This window comes from Giraffa tippelskirchi, chromosome 2 (genome assembly GCF_054371585.1).
Source record: "Giraffa tippelskirchi isolate mGirTip1 chromosome 2, T2T-mGirTip1v1.2.pri, whole genome shotgun sequence".
In the NCBI taxonomy this organism is placed as follows: domain Eukaryota; kingdom Metazoa; phylum Chordata; class Mammalia; order Artiodactyla; family Giraffidae; genus Giraffa; species Giraffa tippelskirchi.
The window spans coordinates 226,833,652-226,846,329 of record NC_137276.1 but is presented as its reverse complement, the minus strand read 5'-3'; the positions used below and the strand labels follow the sequence as shown (position 1 = coordinate 226,846,329).

General features: G+C 51.0%; 1 protein-coding gene across 2 annotated transcripts in view; it reads right to left on the bottom strand.

Moving 5' to 3' along the window:
* IFNGR2 (interferon gamma receptor 2) overlaps positions 1–11,835 on the bottom strand; it is a 33,258-nt gene extending 21,423 nt beyond the window's left edge. For both annotated transcript variants that reach the window (XM_081572937.1, XM_081572938.1), the window contains exons 1-2: positions 11,579–11,835; positions 453–585 (exon numbers count right to left, since the gene is read on the bottom strand). In XM_081572937.1, coding sequence (XP_081429063.1) covers positions 453–585; positions 11,579–11,657 — 212 coding nt within the window. In that variant the 5' untranslated portion in view covers positions 11,658–11,835. The remainder of the gene's footprint in view (positions 1–452; positions 586–11,578) is intronic.
* Between the last annotated feature and the right edge of the window lie 843 nt (positions 11,836–12,678).

The window sequence follows — 12,678 nt, the reverse complement described above, 5'->3', positions numbered from 1 at the left end:
TTTCCAGACAGGAAGCACTTTCATACAATCTCTGCCTTAAACTGATGAATCAACTTCTACCCAACTAAGCTGCCCTGTGGTTAGACAGCTGAGCTCCCTGAAGGTCAACGTCCTTTCAGCCTTTGGATGAGTGGAGGGGTTGGAGGGGAAGTTGTGAAATCTCTATCCTTGGAGATTTAAGAAGTACAAGAGAGGGACTTCCCTGGTGGTCCAGTGGTTAAGATTCTGGGCTTCCAATGCAGAGGGTGTGGTTTTGATCCCTGGGCAGGGAACTAAGATCTCACATGCTGCACAGGGTGTGGCCAAAAAATAAAAAGTTCAAGAGGACCATCTGCTTCTGATGAATTTGCTTACAATCCTGCCAAGGAGCAAGAACAGGCAGCTGGCCTCAGGTTTCATAACAATCCCCGCTCCCAGCTCCCAGGAAGAAGGCCAACAGAAACATCGCTTACTATTTATACTGCACCTGGTAGACCACCGGCCTCAGATCGCTGTCCAGGGACACCGGCTCCCAGCTCAGCGCCTGCTGGGCGTTGTACAGGTGAACCTTCAGGTTTTGAGGAGCAGGCAGCTGGGCTAGGGAGTCTTGAAAGGGACAGAGAATAAGAGAAGCGGGGAGACCAGGGAGAGACAGGGAGGGTCAAGAGGAGAAAAGTCAGTTACAAAAATATGTAATTCATATGGCTGGGGTTTCGATATTATCCGTTCTCCCCACATGTCCCCTATGCCTTTAGCCTTTGACTAAAGACAGCCCTTCACCCCAGATATGGCACATGGGGGTTCCCTTGGCTCTCTTCCCCGGAGACTGTATGAAGGGTCCCCTCAACTCTCTAATCTTGGTTTAACAATCTGTTAATCCCATGATTGATGCTTTCAAACTGTGGTGTTGGAGAAGACTCTTAAGAGTCCCTTGGACTGCAAGGAGCTCTAACCAGTCCATCCTAAAGGAAATCAACCCTGAATATTCATTGGAAGGACTGATCCTGAAGCTGAAGCTCCAATACTTTGGCCACCTGATGCAAAGAGCTGACTTGTTGGAAAAGACCTTGATGCTGGGAAAGATTGAAGACAGGAGGAGAAGGGGACGACAGAGGATGAGATGGCATCACCGACTCAATGGACAGGAGTTTGAGCAAATTCTGGGAGATAGTGAAGGACAGGGGAGCCTGGTGTGTTGCAGTCTATGGGGTCTCAAAGAGTCAGACATGACTGAGTAACAACAACAAAAGACGGCGTGGTTGACACAGTCTGTGGGAAAAAAGGAGCTTCGGGCTGCCTTTCCACCTGCAGGTTCCAGTTCCATATGAGCAAGTCCTAGGTGAGGGGTCTGGCTGAATTAGAAAACCTGTCTACCTTTAGTAGTAGTAGTGTTAGTCACTCAGTCATGTCTCTTTGTGACCCCGGGGACTGCAGCCTGCCAGGCTCCTCTGTCCATGGGATTCTCCAGGCAAGAATACTGGAGTGGGTTGCCATTCCCTTCTCCAGGGGATCTTCCCAACCCAGGGATTGAACCCGGGTCTCCTGCACTGCAGGCAAATTCTTTACCATCTGACCTACAGGGAGGTAGAGGCTGGTATGGTCCCGCAGGGGAGGTTGGTAGGTGGCAGGGGGAGAGGAAGGAGAAAGGCTTCCCTGACCCAGAACTGAACCTGGGGCACAGCAGTGAGACCGCCTATAGTAAGTGGGGGGTAACATAAGAGCTTGGACCTCAGTTTCTGCTTCAGGAATAAGGAATAAACCATAGTACACTGGAGAAGGTTCTGGAGAAGATTAATTTGATGGCTACTGGACAAGCATGAGATCCTGACTTTGATATAAGGAATATTTGGGAAACCTCCACAAATGTGTACACACACACACACACACACACACACACACACACACCCCAAACCAGGTGTGCAAATCCCAAAGACGCCTGGGAGGGTGAGGATTTGTCTTCTGGGCTTCATGTGTTTCTCAAAGACTCCCCCAACATCACAATCACTGAGGCTAAAATACAGATTCCCACGCCCCACCCCAGACCAGGAACTCTGCATATCCAACAAGCTTCTCAGCTAATTCTCGCACACATTAAGATGTCTGAGAACCGCAAATGACAGAACACCTTCTGCAGGGAATCACGGCCAATATTAGAATCCCCTCTCCTTGGGATGACCCGTGATTTACAGGACAGGACTAGAGGCCACCAGCGTGGAAGACTTTTCTCTTGTGAGGAAACACATGGTAATGATAAGACTTGCTCTGAGACTAAAAGATTAATGAGAAACACCCAGAGCTGGAAAGTCTGAAAAACAGGCTGTTCCAGAGTTCCGAGCAGGAAATTCAAACCACACATTTCAGGTAAATGCATCCAGTCTTAAAGAAGGATGCCCATACCAGCTGAGAGCCTGGTCCACTGCGCTTCTGCTGGAAGAAGTTGTGGCCTGGAGTCTGTGGCCCCTTGTTTACTTACAGAATGCCCATTATTTTCACAGCTAAGGCCTGGGGCTGACCTTCATTCCAGATCTTAATTCAACCAGCTACCTTGACACTCTGGCCAACTCATGCCAGGCCTGATGGAAGCCGGCCCAAAGGCGCAGCATGGTGGGAGGCTGGTCTTCTAGACTGGCCCACCCTACTCACCGGGGCTGCTATGGCCCAGTGGATCCCAAAGTGAGCTCAGGAAATGAAGTCCTGCTTCTAGGAAGTGCTATGCAGGGCCTCAGGGGGAGAGGGCTTGGTTAGGGCTGGGCACCTGTCAAAGCATCTCAGAGACTGTCTCTCCTGTCTATGTTGAAGTGAAGTGAAAGTTGCTCAGTCATGTCTGACTCTTTGTGACCCCATGGACTATCCAGTCCATGGAATTCTCCAGGCCAGAATCCTGCAGTGGGTAGCCTTTCTCTTCTACAGTGGATCTTCCCAACCCAGGGATCGAACCCAGGTCTCCCACACTGCAGGCAGGTTCTTTACCAGCTGAGCCACCAGGGAAGCCCAAGAATACTGGAGCAGGTAGCCTATCCCTTCTCCAGGGGATTTTCCCAACCCAGGAATTGAACCGGGGTCTCCTGCATTACAGGCAGATCCTTTACCAACTGAGCTATCAGGGAAGCCCCCATTGCCCTGTCTATGTTAGTTTCCTACTGATGCTGAAATAAATGACCACAAATGTAGTGTCTTAAATTTTATCTGTTTATTTATCTATCTATTTCCTTTCGGCTGTGCTGGGTCTTTCTTGCTCTGCACGGGCTTTTCTCAAGTTGTGGCAAGAGGGGGCTACTCTCTAGTTGTGGTGCCCGGGCTTCTCTCTGTGGTGTCTTCTTTCGTGGTAAAGCACAGGCTCTAGGGTGCCAGGGCTCAGTAGTTGCAGTAGGTGGGTTAAGCGCTCCACAGCATGTGGGACCTTCCTAGAGCAGGGACTGAACCCATGTCCCCTGCAAAGGCAGGCAGATTCTCAACCACGGGACCAGCAGGGAAGTCCAATGTAGTGTCTTAACCCAGATTTATGCTCTTACTGTTCCTACAGGTCTGACAACAGGTCTCACAGGCCAATGTCAAGGTGTTGGCAGGCCCCCTTCCTTCTGGAAGCCAGGGAGAAACAGTTCCTGCCTTTTTCCTTGCTGAGAAGCTGCTCACATTCTTTGGCTCCTGGCCTCCTGCTCCAGCAATGCTGGGCTGAGCCTGTCTTGTGCAGCTGTCTCTTTGGTTCCGACTTCCTCTTCCAGCTTCCAAGGACCCGTGTGATTGCACTGGGCCCACTGAGCCCAATAATCCAGGAAAATCTCCCCAGCTCAGGACCCCTCATTTAATCACATCCGCCAAGTCCCTTTTGCCACATAAGGCAACATGGTCACAGGCTCCGGCAATCAGGCTGTGGACCTCTTTAGGGACCATTATTCTGCCTGCCTCCCCCTCCACCCTTCTCTCTCCACCCCACTCCCTGCCCCCCACCTAGACAGTCAGCTAAGAAGGGGAGCACCAGGGACCATGGATGTCTTCCAGCCCACCAGGCAGGCAGACCAGAAGGCAGCCTTCTCAGTAAAAGTCGGGAGTCTCCATCAGAGCCTTCGGCTTTCTTCACCTTTCATTTCATGGAGGTGTAGCGAGGGGACCTGTAGGCTTGCTCTCATATTTGAGTTTGTTGGCATCCCCTGTTTCACTGCATTCAGAGAAGAAACTGCGTCTCGGGGCTGTGGGTTTCATGGTGAAGCACCAGAAGCTGCCCACTCACTCACACCAGCGGCCTCAACCCCGCCTTGCATGCATCATCTCGGGAGGCTCATCTCGGGAGGCGGTTCCTGCCTGGCCTCCCCTGGCTGCCTCCTTTCTCCAGGGGATCACCGGCGGGGGTTGGGGAGGGCCCTTGCACCTCACCCTGCCCTTCTCTGGAGCCTTCTTTCTCCTTGTGCCACTCTTCTCCCCCACTCCCTTCAGTACTCTGCTTAAGTGCCACCCTATCAAAGCGCTTTCCTGCCTCCCGATCCCCCCTTTCCTTTTCTCCTGGGTTTCGCACCACCTGGGTCCTGTCTTATACCCGGGGCGGGGGGGGGCAGGGGTGGTAGTGAGGAGGACCAGAACTTGACTGCCTGGGTTCAAAGCCCGGCTCTTTGCAGGACCTTAGGCTGCGAAACCTTCTGCTCTTGGCAGAACCTTGTTTCACTTCTCTGTGCCTCGGTCGGCTCATCTGTGAAACAGCAATGATCACCGTGCAGACTTCAAAGGGTTCTTAGGAGGAGAGAGCGGGTTAATTTCATGTGTGCTGCTGAGACCCGCACGAACACCACATGACCGGTTCCTCTTCCTCAGACGCTAGAGTGGGAGCTCCAGGGAGGCTGGGTGTTGCCAGACTTAGGGGCTGTCCCATCCCCAGGGGCTGGAGGAGCAGGCTCCTGGGACCTGGGGAACGACAGGGCTGCAGCCCAGTAACCTGGCTTCTCTCCTTCAGGGACTAAGCAGCCAGTTTCTGCATTTGTCCAGGAGAAACCCAGGCTAAGCTCAAGCTCTCTTTCTTGCTTTATGTGTAAGTCCTGCCTTTTATCTGGTCTCCGAGAGGCTGGGGCAGAGAGTGGGTACAATTCTGCTTGCCGTTGTTCGCTCACTAAGCTGTATCTGACTCTTTGTGACCCCACTGACTGTGGCCGCCAGGCTCCTCTGTCTTCCACTATCTCCTGGACTTTGCTCAAACTCATGTCCGTTGAGTCGGTGATGTCATCCAGCCATCTCATCCTCTGTCGTCCCCTTCTCCTGCCCTCAATCTTTCCCAGCATCAGGGTCTTTGCTGATGAGTTGGTTCTTTCCATCAGGTGGCCAAAGTATTGGGGCTTCAGCTTCAGCATCAGTCCTTTCAGTGAATAATTGGGGTTGATTTCCTTAAGGACTGACTAACTCTGGACTTATCTGGATGGCTCTAAAGGGTCCATATATTTAGGGCCATATCACCTGCAGTCAATGGTGTTAACAAAGGGTTTGTAGGAAGAGAAGAGAATTTCTGGACAAAAGGCTTCAGCTGGAATCCTGATCCTGCCACCAAGAACCATGGAATCCTGCCCCAACACACCTGAGCCTCAGGTGTGAAATGATACCATCTCTCCTAGAGATGGAGTGAGGGGCAAATGCAGGACCACAAATGAAAGGCAAACCAGACACCAAACCATACACTGCTGCCTAAGTGTGATTTTTAAGACGTGCCTGGTGGCTCAGACAGTAAAGAATCTGCCGGTAATGCGGGAGACCCGGGTTCCATCCCTGGGTCAGGAAGATCCCCTGGAGAAGGAACTGGCAACCCACTCCAGTATGCTTGTCTGGAAAATCCCGTGGACAGAGGAGCCTGGTGGACTATAGTCCATGGGGTTGCAGAGAGTCGGACACAACTGAGCGACTCACACACACAGCGTTTCAGGGTGGGACTTCCCAGGTGGCGCAGTATAAAAACCTGCCTGGCAATGCAGGAGATGATGTAAGAGATGCAGGTTTGATCCCCTGGAGAAGGACATGGCAACCCACTCCAGTATTCCTGCCTGGAAAATCCCATGGACAGAGGAGCCTAGTGGGCTACAAGTCTATGGGGTTGCAAGAGTCACACATGACTTGGCAACTAAACAACAACAATTTCAGGGTGTCCTGATGGATGGCTGCAGGTGGTGGGCTGCAACCTGTTGCCCAGACCGAGCCTCCAGTGACCACCAATAGAGGGCTCAGCCCCGTGCTGACCGCTTTATTCAATGGTCTGACCCTGCATGAGGCAGAACGGTGCCCTCCCCCCAAGATGTCTGTGTCTTATGAACATATTAGGTACATGCGGATTGGAGTTGCAGATGAAACTTAGGGTCCTACAGAAGATCTAAAGACAGATTATCCTGGAGCATCGGGGTGGACCCAGTGTCACCACTGTTTCTCTAGGAGCTGGAAAAGGCAAGGAAATGGTTCTCCCGCTAGAATCCTCAGAAAGGAACACACCCCTAGGACACCTTGATTTAGCCCAGCCCGGTCTGCATCTGACCACCGACCTCCAGAACTGTAAGATGCTGAATTCGGTTCTAGGTATCAAGGAAGTGGCAACCCATTCCAGTATTCTTGCTTGGAAAATCCCATGGACAGAGGAACCTGGCAGGCTACAGTCCTTGGGGTCACGAAGAATCAGACACGACTGAGTGACTAACATACATCTTCACTGTAAGCTTCTTTACCACAAGCATTTTCACTGCAAACATTTTCACCGAGTAACTAACGGGCCATAAGGCAATTTAGCTTATGTAAATTATAAGACATAACATTGGACATAATGAAACATGAAAAATAAACAACAAAGTTTAAAAGACTATTGCGAAATGCAAAATATTTGAATACATTTAAAATGTGTGTAGATTCATAGCAATACTGTGCAAAGAACTGATTTTATTTTATGAAGCACTGATCTTCAAAGTCTTTTGTTTGTCATATTATATATACATATATATATATTTTTGCTTATTGATTTGTCTCATGCTTTTTCTTTTTCACTGACATTTCTTCTTTTATTAAGCAAGGTGTCAGCTTTCAAATACTAGGACACATATTTGTAACTGAGCTTTGGACTGTGTGTTTTGGCATACTGTCACATGTCTGCTGATAAATATTTAGTTCTACGGGAAGCATTGGTTCAACTCTGCACCTTTAATGAAGGCCATCGGCCTCTTTCTCTTCCAGGGTAGTGTGTTTCACAATAAGAAAACCAAGTCATCATCATCTGTCAGTTTGAAAAAGCCATCAGCAACTTCACTAAGAAACGCTTTTGCATTTCAACCACTTGAAACCAAGTCAAACCAAGCTGTCAGCCAGTTATTTTATCTATTACGCAAAACTGCCTGATGGCCAATTAGTTATGCAGCAAAAATGTCTGAGGTTGAAAATGCTTGCGGCAAAGGTATCAATGGCAAAGAAACTCACAGCAAAGATGCCAGGCGCAAATAAGTTTGTGCTATATTAAGGCACCAAGTTGGTGGTCATTTGTTACAGCAACAAGAGGAAACTAGTACAGTCCAGGGAAGTGGACACCAGGCTTTTAATGGCACTCTAACTCCTACAAGATAAAGCTCACAGTCCTAAGGAGGGTGTACAAAGCCCCACTCAGCTTCCTTCTCCATGGTCTTTGGGGCAATGGTTCACTAACTGTTAATGGTAAGAAGAGATACCCTGTGGAGATGCCAAATGTATCTTCCGTACAATCACTGTACAATCACGCCTCCTGTTCCACCTTCCTGCCCCAACCTGCAATCTACCCTGGATCCAGGTGTTTGAGATTTTATACATTTTTAAGAACAGGCTCTTCTGGGTCTTAATAGCATAGTTTGATTAACACATATCACACACAGATAATAAAGTACTACTAATATCAGAATCAATCATTTAATCTTGACAATCGAAGACCCCTTCCCATCTGAAGCCCCCTTCCCCCGAAGGGTGACTGACTTGCGTTGTTGTTGTATGGCAGAAACCAACACAACATTGAAGCAATTATCCTCCAATAAAAACATGCAAAAACAAACAAACGAGACCCTTCGGGATCCTTCCATGGATGGGTCATTATGATGAACATCAGTGATCCCATCTCCAGTTAATACCTTGCAGGTGAGGAGAAGTGAAGAACAAAAACAAAAACCTCCCTGAATTCTCACCCATAACCAGGAAGTTGGTCTTGTCTGTAAATACTGGATATCAGCTTATCTACCTAGACCATTTGTCTCTTCCTGAAAAGAATGGTTTGGTTTCCTAGGGAGCAAAATGGGGCTATTATCTACTTCAAAAGAATGGTTGAGAAAATTAGGAGAGATAATGTATATAAAACATTTAACAGCTTGTCTGAGTTAAAAGAGTAGCCCAATAAATGGTGGCCACTGTGGTCCTTTTATAGAGTTTGCCCCCCAACATTCCTGTTATGTATTACTTTCCACTGTTGAGGTTATGGACAAACAGGAGTTACTTAATATACATTAATTTGCAATGGTTTTTTTTTCTGTGGTTGGGGATTTACTGTTTTTCTCAGTGGTCTCTAAGCTCTGAGAAGCTTCGGATATTCAAGTCAGCAAGTCATAGTAAGAGAATTTTGTGGCCTAAGTACATTCAGATCCACTAGAAAATAAGCAGCAACTAGAACCGTTACAAACAGAAGCCTTCATTCTTCAACACTAGGGTAATCAAATTACTAAAAAGTGTGTTGACTTACTGTACTTTAAATGCTATCTAAAGCAAATGACCACCGTTTACTACAAATTGGGTCAGGTCTGATATTTTACATATGTCATCCTTATAACAACTCTTTCTGTTGTTGTTCAGTGACTAAGTTGTGTCTGACTCTTTGTGACCCCATGGACTATAGCATGCCAGACTTCCCTGTCTGTGGAATTCTCCAGACAAGAATACTGGAGTGGGTGGCCATTCTCTTCTCCAGAAGATCTTCCCGACCCAGGGAATCAAACCCAGGTCTCCCACATTGCAGGCATATTCTTTACTGTCTGAGCCACCAGGGAAGCCCATAACAGCTCTAAAGGGTAGATATCACAAGTCTCCTTTAAAAATTTTTCTTTTCAATACTTGTATTTTTCTCCCCTCTGACCATAAATGCGATTACATGCCTACTGAAGGACACAGAATTAAGATACGGAAAGGTCTGGAAAATTTTCTGCTTAACTATCCTTTTACTGTATAATCGCTGTTAATATTTTCACTTTGTGTTTGGGCTAACAAAGAGTTCCTCTTAAAAATATCCCAGTTAGTTTTTAACTGTTTATTATGCAAAATTTCAAACAGACACAAAAAACAGATTAGTATAGCATGGTGCTGCTTTGCAAAAAGATGAAGGACTAGCTTATTTCCAGTGCATCACAGACCCAAAAGTTCGCACAATACAGTAAAAGATAATCACTAGCAAGATGGACCTGGGACTTCCCTGGTGGTCCAGTGGCTAAGACTCTGGGCTCCTAGTACAGAGGGCCCGGGTTTAATCCCTGGTCAGAGAACTGGATCTCACATGCTGTAGTTAAGAGTTGACATGCTGCAATTAAGATCCAGTGCAGCCAAATAAATAAATAAATATTAAAAAGAAAGAAAGATGGACCTGTCTGTGGGTGTTGTGGCAATATTAAATTATAAAGTTTCTAAATACTTCTATCAACCTCTGGACCCGCAGCAGACAAATCACAAACAATTCACAGGCTAGTCAGGAGCAGCACAAGTATAGAGGACCACCCTGGGCAATTACCAACGCCCAAATCTCATCTGAGGGCTTCCCTGAGCTTTCCCTTTACCTTCTCATCTGAGCAGTAAAGAATCTGCCTGCAATGCAGGAGACAGAAGAGACATGGGCTCAATCCCTGGGTTCAATCCCTGGGTTGGGAAGATCCTCTGGAGGAGAGAATGGCTACCCACTCCAGTGTTCTTGCCTAGAGGGTTCCATGGACTGAGGAGCCTGGCAGGCTACAGTCCATGGGGTCACAAAGGGTCAGACACGACTGAGCGGCTAAGCACTAATCTCATCTGAAGGAAGCCCAGGGAAGGAGCAAATGTAGGTTGTTCAAGACTCAAAGCTTGAGGAGCACAGATACAAACCCATCTGTCCAGCTCCCAGGAGAAACAGCCATTTAACTAGAAGCACACAAGGGGACGACAGAGGATGAGATGGTTGGATGGCATCACTGACTCAATGGACATGCGTTTGAGTAAACTCCAGGAGTTGGTGATGGACAGGGAGGCCTGGCGTGCTGCAGTCCACGGGGTCACAGGGAGTTGGACAGACTGAGCAACTGAACTGAACTGAACACACTCCCTTAGTGCTCCCCAGATGGCTTAGCAGTAAAGAACCTGCCTGCAATGCAGGAGACACTACAGTCCAAAAGGTCAAAAAGAGTCGGACACCAGGGAGCGTGCATGTACACACACAGACACACACACAGACACACACTCTCCCTTATGCAATGCTTCCCTTATCCAGGATCTATGGAATTTAAGGGCTTTGCAAGGGATGCTGATAAAAAGAAACAAACCCAAACAACACCTTGAGAATCCAAGGCAGAGGAAACTTCTAAATTTTTGAGACTTTTAAAGTGTTACCCAAACTATGATATCGTTCACTCCATGGCAAAGAAGCCAGCAAAACAAACGCACAGACATGCACAGAGAGAATGTTCTCATACAACCACCTCTGTCATTTCTCTCTGTCTCTCTCTCTCGGTAGTTTGTCTCTGGCTCATAGGTATGGTCAGTCAGTGTAAGAGGTAAGCAGGAGGCTGAGCTTAGGTAAGGGGCTGGCTAGATGGGAAGAGAGTTAGGATTAAAAGTCTGACTCAGCTGACCCCCTGCCCACCGCAAGGCAACATTTCTGGGTCCTACGCCCCCGCCCCACTCCCCTACCTCTGCCGGCCAGTCTATCCGATCCCGGGGGAATGACCATCCGCTAATCAGACACACCCGACCCCAGTTAAGACTGAGGTACAGTCACGATCCCCAGGGACTTCACACCCGCTAATCAGACACACCCGGCCCCAGTTAAGACTGAGGTACAGTCACGATCCCCAGGACAGAGGTCCCTGCCGGTGGCCGGCCTCCCCGGCACGAAGCTGCGAGGAAAGTAGGCCCGGGACCTGGTTCTGGCTGCGGTCCCTCCCAGGGAGGACAGGCCAGGCAGCGCTACATTCAGGCGGTCGGGAAGAGGAATCTGTGGCCGGCGGAAGCGGCCTCTTCTCGAGCCCTGAATCCGGTTTTTCCTCTGCTTATTTGGAGACATTCGGAGTGGAGCCGCGCCAGCTTTGGGGGAAGCGGCGCGGGGGTGGGAAAGAAGGAGCTACAGAATGTCCAGATTCGTGCAGGGGCAGCGCGGCCCGGGGCCCCGCGGCTCCTCCCGCCGCTCCAGCTCCCGGCCCGAGACTGCCTGGAATTCCCCCCCACCCCCACCCCCGCGACCATCCCACACGCTTCGGGCTCCCACGCCCCGCGGAGCCCACCCGATCGGGGCGGACCCCACCCGATCGGAGCAGCCCTGAAGCCCCTCCACTGATCCTGGCTCCCCGCGGACTCCCACCCGCGAGACGCCGCCTCCGGCCGGCCTCAGGGGGTCTCTGGCCCCGCTTACCTGCGGGGGGCGCCGCAGCGCCGAAGCCGCTGAGCAGCAGGAGCAGCGGCGGTAGCAGTGTCTGCGGCGGCGGCCGCATGGCCCAGGGCTCCGGGCGCCGCAGGCTCCGCGGCACTAGGGGCACAGCCCGGCCCCGGCGCGGGGTCGCCGAGCCGTTCACGTCGCCGCCTCGGCGGCCATGGCGACCGCAGGGCGCGCGCGGGGCCCGCCTCTTCCCGAGCAGCGCCGCCGGCGGCGGCTGCAGAGCGTCCCGGGGCGGAGGAGCGCCCCGCGCGGGCGCCGCGCCCGGGCCCGGCCCCTCCCGGCGCGCGCCCCGCCCCTGCACCCCGCCCGCCGCGGGGACTTCCCTGGCGCCCCCTACCCGCGCCGGCGCTCCGGGGAACCGCGGCCCCGGGGGTCCCCGGGCTCCCCGCGGCCCGAGCGGCTCCGCGCAAGCCGGGGTCTCACCGAGGGGCCGGCGTCACCCAGTGAGCGCAGAGCCGGCCGGCCCCGACCTTGGCTCAGAGGAGCCCGGGGGAGAGGGAACCCCGCCACCCGCCGCCTTCGAGGCGGGAGACTGGGGTGGAGGGGCGGCTTGCGATCCTTCTGGAAAGAGCCCTCGGCACCCAGAGTCCCGGGTGGGCCTCGCGCGGAGCCCTCGACCCTCACCCCACCCCCATCTTCGCCCACTGCTCCCCGATTTCCTGGGATTGCACAATTCCAGCGTTCCTCCCTTAGGTTGAAGCTTTTGCTTGCTTATCAGACTTTCAAGTATATATTTAGCTTTTAACCTTTTTTTGACAGTAGAGTCGAAGGGTATAGGGGTTGGAAAGAGCTTTGGAAAGACTGATTGAAGGAGGAGAACTTTGGGGGCTCTGGGCGCCCCAAAGGCCGAGGCAGAGGGACCCGCCCCACATTTCATAATGGTCTGTGGCTTTGGCCCGGGGGCAGGCGGTGAAGAAGTCTATGAGGAAGTGACCGCCGGAGCTGGGGGTGCGGGGGTGTGAGTCTGAGTTGGCTCTTATTCGTTGGATGCCAGCAAGGATTTGAGTCCATTCTGTTCTTTCAAGATGAGCCATAAACCAAGTTCAGCAGGAAAGGAAGGAGGCTTAAAGGGGGAA